Below are 20,603 nucleotides of genomic sequence, written 5' to 3'. Positions count from 1 at the left end.
ACTTCTGGTCCAAAAGGCATAAGACACATGGGGGGCGTGTGTGTGTGTCTCGGTGTGGCGTAGTAGAATCGCAGTCCAAAAACGCACCGCACAAAGCATTCCCCGTCCGAGAGGATGATGGTTTGTATAGGACCAATAGTGTCTGAATCGAAATAGTATCACCATCGTCGCATGTTACATACTTGTGAAAGACATCACACAACGGTTTGCACTAGAGATTTGCAATTTGCAGATGTAATTCGAACATCGACGATGATGCACGTCTCGTCCAAAAGAAAGAAACGTGGTAAGAGATGGAAATGTGGTTTTGCTTCTTTTTTTTTGTAGCAGTACAAAAGTGATTGAACAATTCACTGGATGTTAAAATAACCTTGGACAATGCGGAGGACGAAAAAAAGTGTGTTGTTGTCACAAGACACCATTAAACTGTCCCGCATCTGTCGCTAAGGGGCCTGTCTCTTGACGGTCATTGCACAGAGTCGACCAAACCCACCTCACCTTCTGTATCGAGGGAAGTTGCAAGTGAAAACTGTAGAGGACATTACTCGGTGAACGATTTTAAACTTCGCAGAAGTCTGCGTACATTAGGCAGACTTATTTACAACCATCAAAGCGAAAAGACCTTGAACTTGACCAATTGGAATAGAAAAAAATAGTCTCTCCATCAGGTAATATCACATTAATCAACAACGGCGCACATCTGTCGTAATAAAATTGCCACGTTCACACTACTCATTAGACAACAATTTTGAACCAAAAGCAAATATGAAGCCGTTTCGTGAGAGTTTTCAGAACAAACGTTATGCTTTCAAGCGAAAATTTACAGCTTTTTATTATAGAATGCGACACACACATCAAAAAATGTCCGCTCTATTTGCACGGCAATTTGTACCATTAAGGGGATGATTTCTGTCAGTTTTTCTTTATGTGTTTTGTGAGTTTTTTTCGTCGTTGTTGTTGTTGTACGGGAGCAACTCTTTCTATTGAATTCCTGCCAAAATGCTCTTCAACCATGAGGTGATAATGAAAGTGTTTGTCAATTTGGTACGCTCATCTGTTTGTGAGTTATTTTCCTGTGTGTGTGTACGTTCTACAGTGAGACTTCTTTTTTTATAGAACGATAGAGTTCTACAGTTTCAGAAGGAAATTATAGGAAAATACATAAATAGCGCCAGTATTTGAAGAAATAAAAACTTATCTTTTTCCTTTCGAGCCCTCTTTTCTTAATTCCACTTTCCACTCGGTTGTCTCGCTTTCAGGAAGCACCAATATCTTGTAAAGTTATTCTAAATTGATAAAATTCCACTAAGATATCTTGTATAGAAGCATTCTTTACAAATATTGCCTCCTCTTCCCAGCAGCTCTCGAGCTAGCAAATGTTTTCTTTTATCTTTAGTGCTTTCTGTGTCTTGTCGATCAGTTGATCCTCTTTTTTGGCTATGAACTGATTATTCTTCTTGGCTTAACAATCGTCTAGACCACGCCGGCTATCGAATGGCTTACTGGACTTGCTGATTAAAAGAGACGAACGAAGTCAGACGACCCAAAATCTCTACAAAATAAATAACCAAGCTATGTATTGATTAGACATAGACCTCTAATTGTTGTTCTTGTGATAGTCACAAGAACGATTTCGTCTCGGATATAAACTTCAATTTTTGTATAACATTGTCCGTGTTGTCCGGGACGCTCTGCACCCCTTGGACGATGGTGTTGAGTCCTTGGCCCATGTTTTACAAAGGTAAAGGAAGCAAACGGTAAAATTTTAAGATCCATTTTTAATTTCCAGATTTTCAATACGCGAGAATGTCCGGAGAGAATTTGCTCTGCTGTCCTGCCATGTGAAGGCCGCGGCGCCATTATCAATTATCATTTAGCAGGTGTAAAACATAGCGGTAATAACCGGTCCTCAGCGAATGTGACTGACCATCACTTCTTCGCTAGGAGAAACAATATATATCTCGCCCTCAATGCCCTAAACTCACTTGAAATGTCTTATAGGCCTGGTCCAGATGGAATTCCTGCATCTGTACTAAAAAAAAGTGCAGTGTAACGTTTGTTCCTCTTCTTAGAAACCTACTCCTCTTGTCTTTCTGTAAGTCCTCTTTTCCTTCCTTGTGGAAACTTGCTAGGCTTATTCCTATACAAAAAAAAGGCAATAAGGCATTTCACACTGATTTCAAATCTGCCTTTGATCGTATCCTCCATTCACTCCTCATTTCCAAATTACTTGCTTGCCTGGTTACGTTCTTTCATGTGCAATCGTAGTTATCGAATCACCTTTAAAGGTTCCGTTTCTTCTCCCTTTACTTCAGGTGCAGGCCTACCTGAAGGAAGTGTCTTAAGTCCACTGTTATTTGTTTTGTATATCAATGATGTCAGTAGTGTCCGTCCACCCGATTATTTCCTGACGACTGACGACTTAACATCTTCTATCCTATATCCTCTCCTTTTGACTGTGTTGTTTTTCAATCAATCCTTTACCATTTTTGTGCTTGGTGTAATCACAACCGCCATTCCCTCTGTCCATCCTTATTCCCTTGTCCGGGTTCTGGTTGAGCGTGTTTCGGTCATTAAGGACTTGGGCTTCTTGCTCGACACGGGGCTCACTTTCTCTCACCAGATTGACTCCATAGTCAGCAAGTCTAGGAGGACTCTTGATGTACTTAAACGTGTGGCCCGTGACTAAAATGCTGTAACTTATTTTGCATACCGTTTAGGTTTAGGTTAGTTTAAGATTAAATATTAGACTACTTGTATAGCCAAGGGCAAACATATGAAATATATGAAATGAAATGAAAAATCTTCTGTGACTCTTAAACGACTCTTTTCACTTACTTTTATTGCTGCCTAAAATCGATTGAAAATGCTGTGATAAACTGCCAGCACGAAGAATTCATACACGAGCTGCCGAATATCATCGCAAAGAATCATTAAGACACATAGTCAACGAGTAAAAAATCATTAAAATTAACCTGTTTTACTGATGCATCCGTTAGCGCTTCATACAGTATGTCCGGAGATGTACACAAACATTTCCCAATGTAAATTCTAATTTGCACAGTGCTATTTATATATCAGACATCCGGGCTCTTTGCCGGCACAGCTGGACACAGTTCTCTCACGTGTCGAGCTAACGTGCGGCCTGCTCCGCGTAAAAATCAAACCCCATCCGTACGAGAACCTAATATTCTCATTTTAAACTTTACAATCGATGGCAAATCCGCCCACCCGCAAGGTAAGAAGCCTCATTAACCGACACTCAAAACTAACACTTTCTTATCCGACAAGTCTGTCATAGTTTTGTGCATTACTGCGCGAGCTCTCCACATCTTGTTACCGCGATGACATATTCTCGGGGAAGTCGTCCGGTTCCCTCATTACGCTTCGCTGCGGTCCATTAAATGGCAATATAATTCTAACACACAGGCAGAACATACTGTTTCACTACCCCGATCGTACTACCAGACACTTTGTGTTAGCGCTATTCAACCTATTTATCAGGGTTAAAAGTGTGTATGGACGCGCATGGACAAATCACCATTTTACCTCAGCGTTGCAAGTCATTTCCTTGCCAGTTTCACAAGTGGCGAATGATTTACGGCCCCGAGCATTCAGTGTTCTAAACTAATTCTTTCCAAGAGCTCGGAAACAAGGCGTCGTTTGAGAACGTGTTTAGCGAAAACAATACAATAAACAAATAACGTTCGAACATAAACCTCGTGGCATGTTTATTGGCACATGTTTTGGCGACAAATCGTCAACCTTTTCTTCGCGCTCTGCACAGAATGGGTAGAGGTTGAAAGCTGGGAAAAAGCCAACAATTTATCAATCAAAAGCATAAATGAAAAGTTTTATTTGGGGACGTGGCAGCCCAAAGATCAAATCAAATGTTGAACTTGATCCAAAATATTTAATAGCACTAATGGCGAATTTCTTTTGCACGCCAATTTTCAACCACCAACCAAAGTTCTCTGGTCTGCTCCGTGATCCCTGGTATGTTGTTTTAATCTTTACGCCCTTTCTTTGCAGACAGGAAGCTAAAAATAGGTATCTTACATTTTCTGTTCCGTTGAGCAAAAACTATGTCGGAAAACAACTCCAAACCAGTCCACCAAAACTTTGATCATCAATTGTAGTACAAGTAGAACCGAAAAAGAAATACACTCTTCGCCCACGGTGACGGATCCGGACTTTCGGCTGGAGCTGCGAAAAGTAGAATTAAAAAAAAACGACGGGAACAAACCAACAATGGCTGTGACAGAAGAACAACACGGTCTGGTCGCCCCGTCCAGTTCCCGAAGGTGCGATCTCCACCGGCGTATCACTCGCCCCTCAGCCAACGCATTTTCGGGCGGTTGTCGTACATACATTTGCCTTTCCAACTTTATGACTAATAGAGCATTGGAGAACTGCGCAAAAGAGCTCAGCTTTGAAGAACATTTCATTTGTCATTCTGCAGTGTAAACTCGTAGTACAAAATAATGCAAAGTTTCTTGTATAATGATGCGGAGAAGGCAGATTGACGTTGATTGAAACTAATGTATCATCCTGTTTGTATGCCTTATTAATATTAAAAGTTCAGCCAAGATACATGCAAAATGTGATCAAATTTGGGATTTCCCAATCCTTACACACACACGCAACTAAGTGCATACGGGATCGGGCAAATGTGCGTCCTGATTCTAGAAATCCCAGTCCAAGATCACGTACGACAATTCTCAGGACGACGGCTATTTTCCTACTCGACACCTGACAAGGTCAACTAAACCTATAAAAGACGTGATCGGCGCTTCTTGTTGCCTAGCGGTAAACTACATGCCACGATGGCAATGATAAGACACCACGCGCTGGCAGATGATACTCAGGTCGGTGTGGTCGTGTAGAAAAAATCGTGTGCTGACTTTAACCGTAAACTCAAGGTTTCTCTGGCGCGACTTTCGCGCATTTCCTGTATACGCACGATCACGTTCACTTCCTGCGATGAATGGCCAGCCAATATAGAACTGCGAGTTTTTCGTAGTCCAGAGTCTCTGGCAGGATGATCGCGGGTGAAGTTTTAGTATTCAGGACACGTTTCTGCGCGGTTTTTTTTTTTTTTGTTCATTGTTCTTAAATTGACCTCACGCGTTGGAGCGAGTGGTATGATTGGTATGGAAAGATATATCTCAGCTCGTACTGGCGGTCGTTGGGAAGTGCACGTACGCCAGCAGAAATTTGTTTTTCTAAGGTACAATAATTAGTAAAACCGAAGAATAACAAGGGATGAGCAATTTTTTGTTTTTTTAAATGGGTTATATGTCACACAGATCTGCATATTTTACCTGGAGTGGGTGAGGCGACATCGGCGCAGGTCTTTAAAAAGCAGGACCGAGGATCAAATCCTAGCTGGACCGTCCACCCATAGTGAGGACTTAACTATCCAACTATAAGGAATAGGCAAGTCTAGTAAGTCTAGATGGAGAACGTGACCTAGAATATTAGCCAAGACTATACATTTTAGCACAGCTGGCTACTATCTTTCACAAACTTCTTGTAATAAACGCGAATCCTAGAGATATGTACTATTTATGCACTGATAGCCTCAACACTGCCGAAGCACTGAAAACGTTAAAAATTTTGAATACTTTACACAAGAAATACTGGATATTCTAAAGTCTTTGCTTGATAAAGTATTCAAAATATCGCTTCCTGTTCATCGCAGGATACCCGGCAATTTCCGTAGCCAAAAGAAGTACCTCAAGAGAATATGCGTTTGTTCGCATTTAGTCTTAAATCGAACTACTATGCGATTGATGCACATCTTCAACAGGGCCGAATACAAGATTTGTAGTTGCAGCAATCGATAACACAACATTATTCACAGCACTCTGGTCATGGGTGGAATTGAAGCATCAGAAATATCCCCGCCGTTACCTGGACGCGACATCCGGGGTTACGAATTGAGTGATATTTAATTTGAAGGATTAATTCGGCGACCCGGTGGTGTAGGCGACAGCGGCGCCCGAGCGTCTTCAAAACGGCAGGACCAAATTCATCCGGACCGTCCCCCCGTAGAGAGGACTGACTATCCAACTACGTGATATCGGCACTAGTAAGTCTAGTAGTAGTCTAGTAAGCCATTCAATGATTGGCGTGACCTAGGAGGTCGTTAAGCCAAGAAAAAGAAGAAGCTAGAGTGGGTGTAATTATGGGAGTAGAAGTTTTTGCAGGTTATGAAGAGGTCTGTTTGATTTATCTTTCAAATTGTTAATATTATCTTAGTTGTTTGTCACAGAGATCTACATATTGTAGCTGGGCTAGGTGTTACTGTCCCATCCGATTAGTAATCCGCTTTAGTAGTGAATAGGTCTGATTGATTTAGCTGTTCAATATGTTACATTCTCTTATTTTGCTGAAGCATTCGAAATATCGCCTATAAGGATCTCTGCTCAATTGCAATACAATATACCAAAATACCCAATGGATGGACTATGGATGGTGCACCACCGGCGTCCTGCTCAAATCCGATGGCTACATTAAGATGCTGGAAACGATAGTGAAGCCTTGGATCACTAAAGTGGTAGGCCTTATGTGTTCCAACAGGATTCCGCACCTTTGCCATAGGGATACGAAAAGCATCAAATGGTTGCCTGGTAATTTTTAAAACTTCACCACCACCACCACCACCGAATGCGTGGCCTCCCAACTCTCTCGTCTGGATCTTAGTGCTCTGGATTATTTTGTTGGGACAGCAGTTAAACATGTCACGAATCGATCGTCCGTCAACATCCAAACACAAATGTAGGATAACATTAAGAATGTTTTTGGGGCCCTTTCCAGGAACATGGTTGTCATGGACTGGCTCCAAGTTCCGGTGCCAGATCGAGGCAGTAATCGATCACGAAACGAACGGCGATTTCGCCTGCGAAAATATACAGGGTTTCGATCAAAGTAACTACACTTTTCTGTCACTCTGTGTAATGTTTCAGTGTAATGTTTAAATTATCACCAACGAGCCGGTGGTGAGACGATAATGATTTCACACGACTGGACCGGGGTTCAAATCTCATCCGAGCCGTCCCCCCATAGTGAGGACTGAGTGATCCACCTACGTGCTATCAGAGAAGATGAATGTTTCAAATGCATGATGGAATATTCATGGTTCTTTTTGAACTTTGCAATCATATAGTGGAGTCTTGCTATCGTCCTTTTTTGCAAAACCGTCAAAATGAAAAATTACATCCAATACTTTGCTTCCAGCACGACGAATTCATTTGTCTCGTTGTTTAATGCAAAAATTAGCAAATAAAATACTAAACTAATTTTTCTCGAAACTCTCATATTTTGTAAAATTTTTAAACTTTTTTTTACTGATTTTCTTACTTTACAAGCATGCAATTGTGAAGCTCGTCGGTAAATGCAAAATATATTTATATTGTCAACTATTTGTCAACTATGAGCCTCACTTTGGCCTCACCTTGTTGTGATGGATGGATTAAAATTAGCTATGGACAACCAACCGAGTAATGCAGTTGATATTTATGTGTTTATTTAAATTGCAAACAATAAACCTATGCAAATCATTCGTTACTATGGCACAAACACACACGAGTCAGGTTCAGGCAGCGATAAGTTCAATTATTTCTGCAGATGAAAAAAAATATCAACGAGATAATGACTCGTTGAGCTTCAGCTCAGAATAAAAATGGTTAATATTGAGTTCCGAATAAAATGTAGAACTTTTTTTTTATTAGTGAAAGTTTATAGGTGGAATAACACTAATCCTACATTCTATTTCCATCAAATGCAATCGCATTATTCACAATTAATGTGTACGGATCGTGAAATGCCAGAGGTGAGCTTGGGGTGTGTTAGCTTCCTCTACAAAAAAACCCCGTAATAAATTTAATTCAATCAGAAAGCACAACACAACTCGTAATCGTTTACTACCTTTCCCTATCAAGCTTTTACGCTTCCTCATATTTTTTTTTAACAAGAAGTATCCAGCTTCTTTGCTGTAGCCTTGAAAAAACATCTTTTACATAGAACTTCCTAACGATCACTACCAACCAATCACGCTACTCCTTTCACTACCAACCATATGTCGTTTAAAAAACGATTCTTCTGCAGCTACAACAGGCAACACTAGGCTAGAAAGTAAATCACGTCATCGTGGCGCCCTTTTATAAAGGAAGGAAGTGACTACTTTGCGATAATGCGATCCCTCATCCACACCGATGAATGTGACCGCAAGTAGCGTTTATGTTCGTAGTGTTTACTTCCGTCATTGTTGCGCATTGTGCACACACAACTTACTGCTTCCGTTTTGCTGTGGCGCATTTAGGATGCAATCGTAGAACTGTTCGGCCAACGTTTGTCGGATAAGCGATGGCAAGGCGAGGCACACATTGACGTTAAATGTCACTTTCGTTTGATGCGCGAGTATATCGCGAAGGCGAGTAGCAGCACGCCTGTAATTGTGTAGTCCACTGGGTGCAGCAGCAAGTCAGAAGCCGCAGGATGAATGCAAAGTGTCCAATTTTATTGTTCTTTTTCTAATGTGTTTTTGCTTTTCTGTCGAAAGGTTTACGAGTCATCATTGCATTAGCCAAGCGTTGTGAAGGAAGTATGCAAATGCACTACTACACGTTAGAATTCCAATTCTAAACAGTTAGCAAAATACAGCGTTGACATCTTAAAGCATTATACTTGGGTGTTATCGATGCTCGTTCTGTTTCCATGTGGCAGAAATTGTGATGGAGCGATCAGAGTGCAATCGAGTACATGGGTTTTGCGCATCTCCATAAATCGAATATGTATACCTGCACGTACAACTAAATGAGGCAGGGACCGGTGGCGGTGGCGGTGCCAAGATTCATCGAAATGAGGTAATTTGTATGCCCGAACGACCACGGGGCGACCAATACTCTATGACGTCATTGGCGTTGAGGTCCCGATAGAAGGAAGAATCGAAGGGTTATGCGTTCATTACCATCGACAGGCTATCCCTAACATTCGAAGCAGACAAACTAAAAGGGATGCTTGACGTTATAAAGGCATCGCATGCATTGACTTTGAAGTCCGTTTTGGCTTTAGTGCCTTCATTCAACAGGCGTTGCACAAAACTTATGAATGGATATCTGTGCATTGTAATTATTGAAACCTAAAAAGGCATTCAACCGTTCAACAAAAAATCGCTTCGGTGTTGTCAGAATTTGAGTGAGGTAGGAACAGGTAGAATATTTAAAACACCTATAAATGAGAAAAACTACAATAAATTTGGTTTTTTCTAACACAAGTGCTTTCTAATAACCTAGATTATTCGCTAAAGACGAACAAAATTTAAAACATAAAAGATCCGAGAGTATTGCTGAATCATTCGGAACCTACTTGCGTTTTTGCTCAGTATTGGGGTTCACCGGTTACCAAAAATAAAACTCATCCTAACGCATAAACTGGTTCGTGTGAGGGTTACATCAACATTTATGTAAATCATGAGCAACCCGTTGAAACCGGCCCAAACCGACTCAACTGCAATATGTTCAGCCTCTCGAAAAGTTCAATGCCGATATGCTGAAGAAAAACACATCTTACCAAATCTGTTTGGCGACAGGCGGTCTAGTATCACCGTATTATGCGAACCTGGGGGCAACACGCGGTGACTAATCTAGCCTTGCCGGTGGCAATGAATGGCTATTTCCTTCATTTGACACAATCTCTTTCCCGGCCTCCTAAATAGTAAATAACACATTTTTTTAACCGAAATATAATACTACTATTTGCATACGGCACGACCCAGATGTTTCATTGACCCTATTCCATAGTATTAAAAAGTATCTTTGGGTAAGCCAGCTTCATAGGGGTCAGAGAAGGAGTATTTAAAAAAATTGTTCATAACACCCTTTCTGTCGCTACAGCCTTTAAAAAATGCATACAAACAATAATTATTGCACATTTTATACATTTTGATGATACAGCTGGTAAATATTGATGATTCAGAAACAATCAAGCACATTTTCTTTTTCTTCTTGGCCTTTGACCTTCTACGTCACGTCGGTCATTGAATGGCTTACTAGACTTGCCGATACCACGTAGGTGGATAGTCAGTCCTAACTACGAGGGGACGATCAAGCACTTATCAAATCTTTATAATAAGAAAATTCTACGTGAAAACGATACAGCAACAGCTAAAATCATGTCATCTCTTCATTGATTTTAAAGCCGCTTAAGACAGCATAGCTAAGGTGAGTTGCGCTCACACACCGAGCTCACTTCTAAAACTAAACCGTTAAGCTTAAAAAGTGACATTTAGGAGATAATGTACGTAGAGAAACTAAAGTAAAATAGAAAAAAAGCTAATACGACTTAATACTTATCAGATTATCAGGCCTATAAGAATGCCAATGACCAACATCACATGTCAGGTGAAGCTAGGTAGGATCACCTGTCGTCTCTTAAGCTTGGCGTTAGAGATATCCATCAGAGGACTAGGAGTTATAAACTACTGGAATCTGGATCTCCTATAAATCAATTCGTATTCTAGCATATGTTCTAATTGCTGACAATACGGCTGAGAGATGACATACTGAAATATAAAAATATGTTCCAGGCATGAACATCCGCAGTTTTAGGCTGTGTTATGTGCCAAAAGCTTTCCAAAGTTTCGAGAAAACGGCACAAACTTCGACTTGATCCTGTATAAGTAGAAGGACAATGAAGAAACCACTTCAATGGCGAGTTGTGTGAGCTGTAGGATGTACCTAATTATTATGCAGCGTATTAGACTCGCCAGGCTTTCCTGGGCTGGTCGTTTGATGAGGATGACACCAAACGACAAAGCTCATGAAGTCTTTTTATGCCGTCCACATGACAATGGCGCTAAACCGTGAGCGGCGCAAAGAATATCTGTATTTACAGGGCGTAACACACTCATAGTGGACTGGACCCGAATCCCATAAGAAACGTCCCCATCGTATGAAGGACTTGTTACATCGCACGACTATAGGGTAAATAAAGGCCAGAAATTAAAAAGGTTATCTTCTTTGATAAAAAATGTTTAAAAAATCATAGTCTAGTTCTTCTTCTTCATGATGGTCTAGTTTAACCGTTTCTGGATTCTTTGTCTTGATTTATGCTTCGCTCAATAGTCATTCCAACGAATCACCGGAAGAGATTTAATACATGTCTTTTTATGTTCGCAATCGACCTTGTTACCACTATACCACTTGGCTGTTCTCATACTCTAGTTAGTATGACCAGAAAATGATGGAATAATTGTGTTCTGTTAGCTATTACTACAAGAAGGAGTTTTAACAGTCTCCGATTTACCACGGTTTTGAGATTTATGTTTCGAGAACAAAGGAATTTTGCGCTGTAAGGGAGCTTAAGAATTTATCGAATAATGCAGTTGGAATACAGTCTGACGTACTGATATATCAATTGGATACCCTGAGGCATTCCTTCGATTGAATATGAATAGTCTTATTTGTTGAAAATTGAACTCCTTAAAGTATCTTTAAAATAAATTAGACCCACTCGATCGTATGCAGGGGAATGAGATGGGATCATCTTCATTTTAGCCTGAAACAAATCATTTTTAATCCTTCAGGAATCTAGTCTATCTGGAGTAAGCCCCTATCTACTGTATCATGATCATCATCATCATCATCATCATCATCAAAAAGAATCAAAATACTCATAAAAAGATAGCTTTCATACTCAATGTATTTTAAAATACACGTAGCCACGAATAAATTCTAAATGTTCCCTCAGAATGTGTTCTAAATACCCAATAATGTATCGACGAAATCGAATTTCATAGCCATAGTTATAATTTATCATTTCAGCACATTTCCTACTTAACAAAAATACAATAAAAAAAACTTATAGTAAAATATTGCTTTAATTTGTTCCTTCAATTTTTACTAGTGCTGGTCAGCTGAATAACAAGTTTCCTTTTTCTATGTCATGCCGGCCATCTAATGGCTTATTGAAACCATTACTTTCATCCATCACTGGATGGGCAGTTTTGCACATTCTAACGATATCATAATATTATAAGGTTTTTAGTTAGAACGTTTATTAGACTACATACTATATACATTGCTCTTCTTAAACAATAAATGGTGTGAAAATTTAATTTAAAAATTCTTCGTCTTAGCCTGACAATCTGTTAGGTCATGAAGTCCATCTAACGACTAGCTGATATCACGTGATCCGATAGCCGGTCTTCATCACTACGAGGGTTCAGATGGGATTTGACCCACTGTCGTTTGTCGTTTCTACCACCGGATCGCTCCGCATCGTTATAAACCCGGTAAATTCGCACTCTGGTCTATGCCTAATTTTTCATCTGAACTTTATAAAATTTTCTTACCGTTCGGTAGTCGGTTCGGCACAGATCAATGGTTGTTTCAGTTCAATGATTTGACCATTTTTCTCCTTCAACTGATCACCATTTTCCATGTAATACTGCACAAGCTCGGATAGGGTGGCAAACTTTTCACCTAAAATGTAAAAAAAGAGCATTTTACTCGCGATGCTATACATATGTCGCTGCTTTACTTACCACCGTAGAGATCGAAAAAATCACCATTGTTCTGGATCTTAATGTGGGTCACCTCTTGGCCCCGCCGAACGGACAGTGTGAATGCACCCGGGCTGGAGGAGGAATGTCGTGCGAGAAACGAACCATCGAAGCCACGCTCCAAAAGCATTGTTTCTGCCTCCACACCGGATACGGATCGATGAAACCATCTGGAAATTAGATTGCAAACAAAGCAAGACGGTTAGATAAATGTAATTACAAAGAGGAAATAAGGCAGCAGGAAAAAAAATGTAACAAAACAACGACTTTGAACTTCAGCAAGATTTAGACATGAGTGCCTTTGGCCTTATCAATATTGCGAATTAACTCATCAAAATAGATAAAGGGTACAGGGCGAGGATTAGCTTATAAAGCTTTCCATTCTACGTTTCTGAAGATAGCTCGAATATTTTTTATTTCCCGGAGGTTTCTAACGAAAGCCTGTATATTTTCGACAACATCTTGTGATTGTTTAACGGTTTTCTAGATTGTTAAGTCCTCCGTCTCGCAGTTTTTTGTGGTTTACCAGATAATTTGATATTTTTACAATTTATTTAAACAACTGGGTCTTTTTTTTAAAGAATTTTTACCGAATCACATTCAAATCCTCGCTAAAAGATTTTTGAAAGATGAAATTACAAGCAAAAAGTTTCTGCGTAACTAAACACATATTAAGAAATGGTTTTTAATATATTGAAAAAGGATACCTATACTTAGAATGTACCTCTGTTCAACTTCTTAGTAAATTTTTGTTATTCATTTTGCTTTAATATAAATAGTTTTGCGATGATTTTATTCATGTTTTTGAAAAATTTATTCAGAGTATCTTGCCACTGATTGAGGATCCTTAAACAGTCAAACTTCTTTTCGTCAAAAGTGACCAGACTACTTTACTACACCATGTGTAACATACTGAGTCTCGTGTCCAAATTGTTAGTCGTTGCATGAATTACAACGTATTACAGCGATAGCAGAAATAAATTCCTTCGTAACGAGTCCTTTTGTACCCAAGAATTTCGCTACAACCAGTACTCAATGCATACAAAAACGAAAGACATCTGTCATCGTCATCCCATCAGGTGAATCAGGCCACGTGCCAACAATTTGAACCGATTCCGCCTTTCCGTCGCATTCCGCCTTCCGTCGCATAATTGCTCCGTATAACGAGAGTGTTCTTGTGCAATCCGCATCTGATCAATCCATCTGCAACTACATGCAATTGAATGCACCTTTTTTTCTTTTTTTTGACTGTCAGCCAAACATCGCCCGAATTCAGAGACAGAGTTCAATCGTCGGATCGCTAAAGCAGCGGATCTGGTGGGTCGGTTTTATCTAATCCGATGAGTCATGTGCATCCTCGCCCTCGTCAGAGCAGCCACAGGTTGCCACCGCACTGCATTTATTTTAGAGCAGCTCTTCCCTTTTAGCACTACGCTTCAAGAACCACCGCCAGCTGATCTTACAGGTCTCGAAAATGTCAAGCATGTCCACACATTCAGCAATGAAAGTGAAACAGTGTAATGACTCACTGACTCTCGGATGACGACGCATTAACTTGTTTCGAAGCTTGCAAACTTCACATTATTGCAATTATTGCTAACATGCCCTATCTATCCGTCTGACTGGCGGTCGCTTCGTCAATGGCCACTTTACAGCCCAGGCGATCGAGCCCTTTCTTTTACACTCACCTTCATAAGTGCGTGTCTGTATGAGTGTTTCGTTTTGTTTGCAGTACACTTGTCGCAGCTCTTGTGATGACATAATTAAATACCTTTGCAGTACTGTCTTCCTTCTTGGCTTACATATGATGTGGCCCCCGTGCTATGCAAGTATGTGTGTGTGTGTGTCTGATATAGCACACGGCAACGACACCAACCATTTGCCCTCCCCGTCCATGCGCTAACGTGGTAGAGGTAGTGTGAGCTTTACAGACGTACTGTCGCCGGGCAAATAAAATGTGCGTCAAGCTTAGGGCTGCAGTACTATCATATGGCCGCAATGCAATGGCACACTCACTGCACATTCTTGCGCGAGAGAGCACCGTATAAAGAGACGATGACTTCACTGTAAATGTGGTGCATCATTGTTGTGTAATTTAGTGTAGCCATATGGTATGGTTCTATGGAATAATTTCACAAGACGAGTCGCTTTTTTCTGTCTATAATGATTTGGACGATACGAATAGGGTGTCCTTGTCGAATACAAAACATAGTGAGAAAAGATCTTTTAAGAGCAAGGATTCGGTGTCCAAATAAAACATTTTTGACGTATTCCTTGCAGCTTTATCCAGATCTTCTCTGCGCATTACCAGGCAAATATCTGTCCCTTGTTTGAGAGTCGACATAAGACGATCCTGATGGAGCATTACTTATTACTTATTACTTGTTGCATCCAACCAGAAGCCTTGAAATGTTTCTTCTTCTTCTTCTTGGCTTAACAATCTTTAAGGTCATGCCGGCCATCGAAATGGCTTTCTAGACTGCCGATACCACGTAGTTGGTTAGTCAGTCCTCACTACGGGGGGACGGTCCGGATGCGATTTGAACCCCGGTCCTGCCGTTTGAAGACTGGCGCCGCAGTCGCCTAATCCACCGGGCCGCCCCCCCCCCCCCCTTGAATTGTTTAATTATCCGTAAAGATGCAGATAAAATTTGGGATAACGTTTGTGACACTTCATTTACTAAGAATATTTCCGTGAAACCCATGACGTCTCTGCCATCGTCAGCGCAGATCCTTTCCACTTTCCAAGAGGCCCTTTTTATATGCTGAATTTTTCAATATTTATAGGATCAAACAGCTTCTTGTCAGGAGATTCGACTCTGTCGGGTTCCCAAAAGCTTTTGTTCCGCCCCTGGTTAGTTGGTATCATCGAATGCCAATGTTCAATACTTCCTTTGATGATTTCTTTTTCTATAGCATAGTAATCGTTCAATTATGCGAAAGGTTTCTTCAATTCAATTCTAGAAAACATTCTAGTGCAAATTTACTTTCTTCTTCTTCTTCTTGGCCTGCTCAGGGATAAGCACGTTGCATAGACATAGCCAGGACATGGGCCAATCAGATCTCAGGAAACTAGGTCCAGTGCTGCAGTCTTCCATCCATGGCTGCATCCGATCTCCGACAGGTTTGACTCCATTTGGTCCAGCCAACGAGCTCGCTGTGTTCCTCTACGACTCGTGCCGAACGGGTCGCTAACGATCATCTTCCTGGTAGGGCATGAGTCCGGCATCCTCATCACGTGCCCCAGAAAAAGTATCGTTCCGAATTTGATTACCGTCAAACCGTTGCTCGCACACACTGCCAAAGATAGTCCTTAGCACCCGCCGTTCGAAAATGGCGAGTGCATTGGCGTTCTCCGTCAGCATAGTACAAGTCTCGTACACGTAGAGGACTACCGGACGTATCAAGGTGCGGTAAATCGTACATTTCGTGTGTTGTTGGAGTCTTCTGGATCGCCTGAGTTTATGGAGTCCGTAGTAGGCACGATTCCCCTGAACAATGCGCCTTCGGATTTCGCTGCTTACGTTGTTGTCCGAAGTTAGGATCGTACCATGGTAGCAGAACTCCTCTACCAGCCTGGCTCTTGGTTTAATTAACGGACTGCATCATCACTTCCCATCCCAGCATTGAAGCACGCCTAGCCGTTCCGCTTTTCTTCGTTCTTCCGATGGAAGAAGGAAAGAAACAAAAGCATCACCCATTAAAAGACCACACTATTTATGAGCATTACGCACGCATTAAGCGCGATTAAGTCATTTAATTTTATTCCACCCTCATTCCCGTGCGCTTGGTGACCCGTACTCGGCAGAATAACCGTACGACACACCGGTACCCCCGGATCGACAGACAACGGGGGTGGAAGTTTTGAATTTTCTTTACAACTGCCAAACTCGAATGCTTCTGTTCGCGATCCAACACACGCAGCAACCGTGGTAATATGTGTATTATTTTGTATTTCTTAATAATAATTGTTGTTAGTTGACCGTTTGTCGAGCGCCGTTTAGGTTCGCCGGGAAGATGGAATGTTTAGCCGGCCTTTGTTGCCCAACTGACCAGTCTTTTTTTCATTCTTCTTGAAGGTTCTCGTGTGGATTGAAAAACAATATATGGGAAAATTATACACCTTACCAGCAAACATTGTACCTTTGTGCGGGAGAAAACATCCACCTGATCTGCCGGAAGCAATTTTCTCTCACGGAGCTGGGTTTACTTAAAAAGGGGTCATTTTACACGGAATACAACGTGCTATTTCCAGTGTCACGATGTCTGCCTAGGTCTAGTAAATAAAATCGAGACTTAAGAAGTGATCTCAAAGACGAAGAAAGATTAAGAAAGTTTAATTTGAATTTGACAACTTTAGCAGCTTTTAAAAAAAATAAATCTGCAATTTTAGCAGCTTTTATATTAGATGCGCGAATAAGTAATGGCCCTTTTTTTCAAGAATAAAAAATCTGCAATTTTATGCACAGAAAAATTGCGCAATTTTTGTTGTTTTTAATATGATTTCTGATAAATTCCCAATATCGGAAATTAATCTCTTTTTTTTAGGAAATTTTCGAATAATAAAAATTTAATATATTCTGATATTTAATAATCTCAGGTCAGCCAGACCGTGTACATATGGACCGATGTTGAGATATTCTGCAGGAACATAAGTTCAAATAAAATAGATAGCGGTTTAGATATAAATCTCTATTTTAAAGTGTCATCATATTTAGCGTAAAAAAAATTCGCTCAAATCGTTTTCAATGGATGGGATATAGATTCCCCATTTAGCGTATGACAATGAGTCCCACCTCTTACCCAGCGGACTTTACGATTTATTTTTTTTTACGAAAGGAGTTTCATTGGACTTTACCCAACCAAAACAAAAGCGTAATTTAAAAGGAAGTTTTGACTTTTGATCGCATCGAAAATAAGAAGCATTCATCTAATATTTTCCGAAACCCAGGCAAACAAAGGTAGTGTTTAAAAAAAATTGTTTGTTTTCAGGATTTTTTAGCCTTTCCGATCGATTACTTTCCTTTTGGTAAAAGACTGATTAAATCCACAAAATTCTATCCGTCAGCTGTGAGCCACTTTGATCCTTTTTTTTCATCTCGTGTCATTCTTCTTTTTGACTTGGCTTAACAACGACCGGCACCGCTGTACATTCGCTCCAAAGTGCATTACTTTCTATAGTACGTTATTTCTCGTTTCAATGAAAGCTCTGGCCCTTGGATGCAAGTTTTACAAGGACAAATCTACCAGACATTAAGGCTATGTTTTGATTGACAGTTTCGGGACCAGATGAAGGATTCTTTGCAAATTAGCAAACGTCTTCATCTTTTTCCGGAAGTGAGCAATTGTCGCAAAACTCAAGGTGGTTACAATCGATCATCAGGAAGGTTATTGCGAGCTGCAACTTCTTTTCTCAGATATGAAACTCATAGAACGTCAATTGTGCTATAGCTGCTCCAGCTGCAGTTGGATGGATCGCTAGGGCACAGTATCGCGCGACGAAATATCGCGGATATGATATCTATTTAGAGTTAGTTTTTTTTCCATATCATAAACATGCTTATATTTTTCTCATCCCTATCGATCAGAAGAGTGAAATATAGTCGTTACTTTGTTGCGAACCTAATAAAACTATCCACTACTGGTTCTACCCAAACGACTACGATGGTTGTTACATCGGTTCTTGATGCGCATCTGCCTTGTGATACTGCTCATCCAAGGGTTAACCATCCAAAAGTAGACCCACAGGCACACACATACACACAATAGCATTGGCCAACAACAGGCGGTGTTTGCCACTCCCCCCGCAATGGAAAGGGAGGTGGAGAATAGTTGCGGGGGTGGTTCCCCTGCGATGACGCTGGAAACAGCTGGCTAGTAACGTGAAACTGACCATTTAATGCACTTTGTGACCCGTTTTCATTCAATTGACCCCTGTGTGAACGGTTATCCCGCTTGCTGCTGCTCTGGTGCTATTACTGTTGACGACGACGACGGCGACGACGACTAGCCCCATCTAATTTTGCTAACCAATTTCCAACCCTGTGGCAACGGGGATGATGAAGAAGGGTTTATTAAAACACTCCGGTTTACTTTGTAAGCAATGCGCGTACCAATTGCCGTGTTGCCGTGGAAAGGCGTCCGTTAATTTATCTTTCACGCTCCCTCTCTTCCTCACTTGCGTTCTGCGATTCTTCTTGCTTTTTGTTACTTTTCTTCAGGGTTTGACAAACACTCCCCAAAGAAAAAAAAAAACTCCGTAGTTACGCTCAAGGACGACGATTTTCCTTTGTCCAGCATGCTCTGCTCGAAATTAAAAAAATGCCGAAACACGCGTCACACAGGAAGAAGTGACGTGTGTAATGCACACATAATCGCAAATGGATTTACGATTTTCTATTTCGTATGGCTCGCGGAAAAGGCATTTAAAGCCATTACATGAACCTCTTGTAAACATCATCAGATCGGATGAAAAACGATGACCCCCAAAAACGCATACAGAAATTACACTCTCTCATCGCTTTCTCTTCCCGTTCGCGCTGTCTCGCTCTTGCACGCCCCAAAACTGTTTCGCCTTCCTTCTCGCTCTAGCTCTCCCTCTCAGCTGTTTATTTCAGGGTGTAGTAAGAACGGTTTCGTCCTTACTGCAAGGGCTGCTGCACCGAGGATAAAGTGATGTGACAGGGTGTTAAGACAAGAAGAAAAAAATGCAGCAGGGCGCAACAACACACCAGGCAGTGAAGGTGAACGACATAAACCTAGCCGCCAGCAGCAACAGCGTTGTAGTAGCGTTTTGCAAACATTTTTTTTCGGACCACAAACACAAATTCATCAGAAAGGAATCCGTTTCACATAGAGGGTCCGAATCAGATGCACACACAGCTAGCCAGCCAGGCCAGGCACACATACACACCCACCCACTGCGCGCACTTGCACCCACCCTGAAGAAGTTCGAGAGGGTTCAACATTATCAAGAACACGCTCATTATGACCCGTCGAACTTGATGATAAGGGGACGCACATAGCTTTTTGCTGGTTTTGTTTTAAACTTGGCTTTTTGGTTGGATTTTTTTATGCCGCTCCACCAAAAAAAAACCGCTCCCACTCCAACGGACAACCGGGGTGGATTAGTTTAATTAATGATAAAAAAAATCGCAGTGACTTTCGGGGTATCGTACCTTCGCGAAGATAATGCCGCCATCGATGTTGATGATGATGATGGTACACTCTTATTTACAATTGGGTTTAGCGCAGAAAGCTATGCAAACCGACGGAATCACGCACCAGCACATAGAACTCGCGATTACAACACTACCACCCCACGGGAAACTATTGGCCACACCACACACTGCACTCCGACCTTCCCACAAACACACACACACACCCTGGTTGGTGCACCCCTTTCTTCAATACTTCCCACCCCCCCACACGTACACTTGCACACACAGCCACGCGAATCACACCAGGAAAGCACAATGCACTACGATTTCGCGACACTAGCACGCCTTCTAGCAAGAATGCTGAATGCCGTTTTCCCTTCCGCGACTGGCTGTGCTAAACCCGCAACCAGCATTCAGCGATCCCGGAAAAAAAGGTTTCGGACGGACGCACGCACGCACCCACACGGGAAAAAGAGGGTTTGTTTCGCGATCTTTCTCACTATATTTGATATTTTGTTGAGCAGCAGGTCTCGTAAAAAGGTTTCACATTGACAGCTAGCACCCCGACGGAATAATAGCGAACAAGAAGAGTTGGCAGCTCCGACGACGTCCGTAGGCAACGTTTTACGGTCAAGCTGTGTACGGAAAAGGCGTGCTCGGTGAGATTTTGGAAAGAAGCCGTTCGCTCGCAAATCTAAACTTATATCTTGTAGTATTGCATTTTAGCAGTTTGATGTGCAATTAACGAGGCTTTCTTTATTTTTGTAGACAATATATTCTAAAAATATTCCTTTTCGAGCTTCGTGTTCTTCATCTTGTAAACCCACCTCGCTTTGATATACCCTGTTTCGAAGTCGAAAATCAACAGCTGTCAA

General features: G+C 41.2%; 1 protein-coding gene across 1 annotated transcript; it reads right to left on the bottom strand.

The window, feature by feature from the left end:
* Positions 1-12,354: 12,354 nt before the first annotated feature.
* Positions 12,355-19,948, bottom strand: LOC126559465 (tyrosine-protein phosphatase corkscrew-like). The gene is made up of 3 exons (XM_050215628.1): positions 19,747-19,948; positions 12,551-12,738; positions 12,355-12,488 (listed from the first exon to the last, which is right to left on the bottom strand). The coding sequence occupies exons 1-3, from the start codon at positions 19,767-19,769 to the stop codon at positions 12,355-12,357; spliced, it is 345 nt and encodes a 114-aa protein (XP_050071585.1). The 5' UTR covers positions 19,770-19,948.
* Positions 19,949-20,603: the final 655 nt, after the last annotated feature.

This window comes from Anopheles maculipalpis, chromosome 2RL, assembly GCF_943734695.1.
Source record: "Anopheles maculipalpis chromosome 2RL, idAnoMacuDA_375_x, whole genome shotgun sequence".
NCBI lineage: Eukaryota > Metazoa > Arthropoda > Insecta > Diptera > Culicidae > Anopheles > Anopheles maculipalpis.
This window is presented reverse-complemented; position numbering and strand designations above follow the sequence as displayed.

What these genes read in the sequence shown, in the direction of transcription:
- LOC126559465 (XM_050215628.1), bottom strand. Translation starts at nt 19,769, where the DNA reads ATGGCGGCATTATCTTCGCGAAG. An exon ending in GCGGCATTATCTTCGCGAAG is followed by an intron (nt 12,739 to 19,746) that starts GTACGATACCCC and finishes TCTAATTTCCAG; the next exon opens with ATGGTTTCATCGATCCGTAT. An exon ending in TTTTTTCGATCTCTACGGTG is followed by an intron (nt 12,489 to 12,550) that starts GTAAGTAAAGCA and finishes TTTACATTTTAG; the next exon opens with GTGAAAAGTTTGCCACCCTA.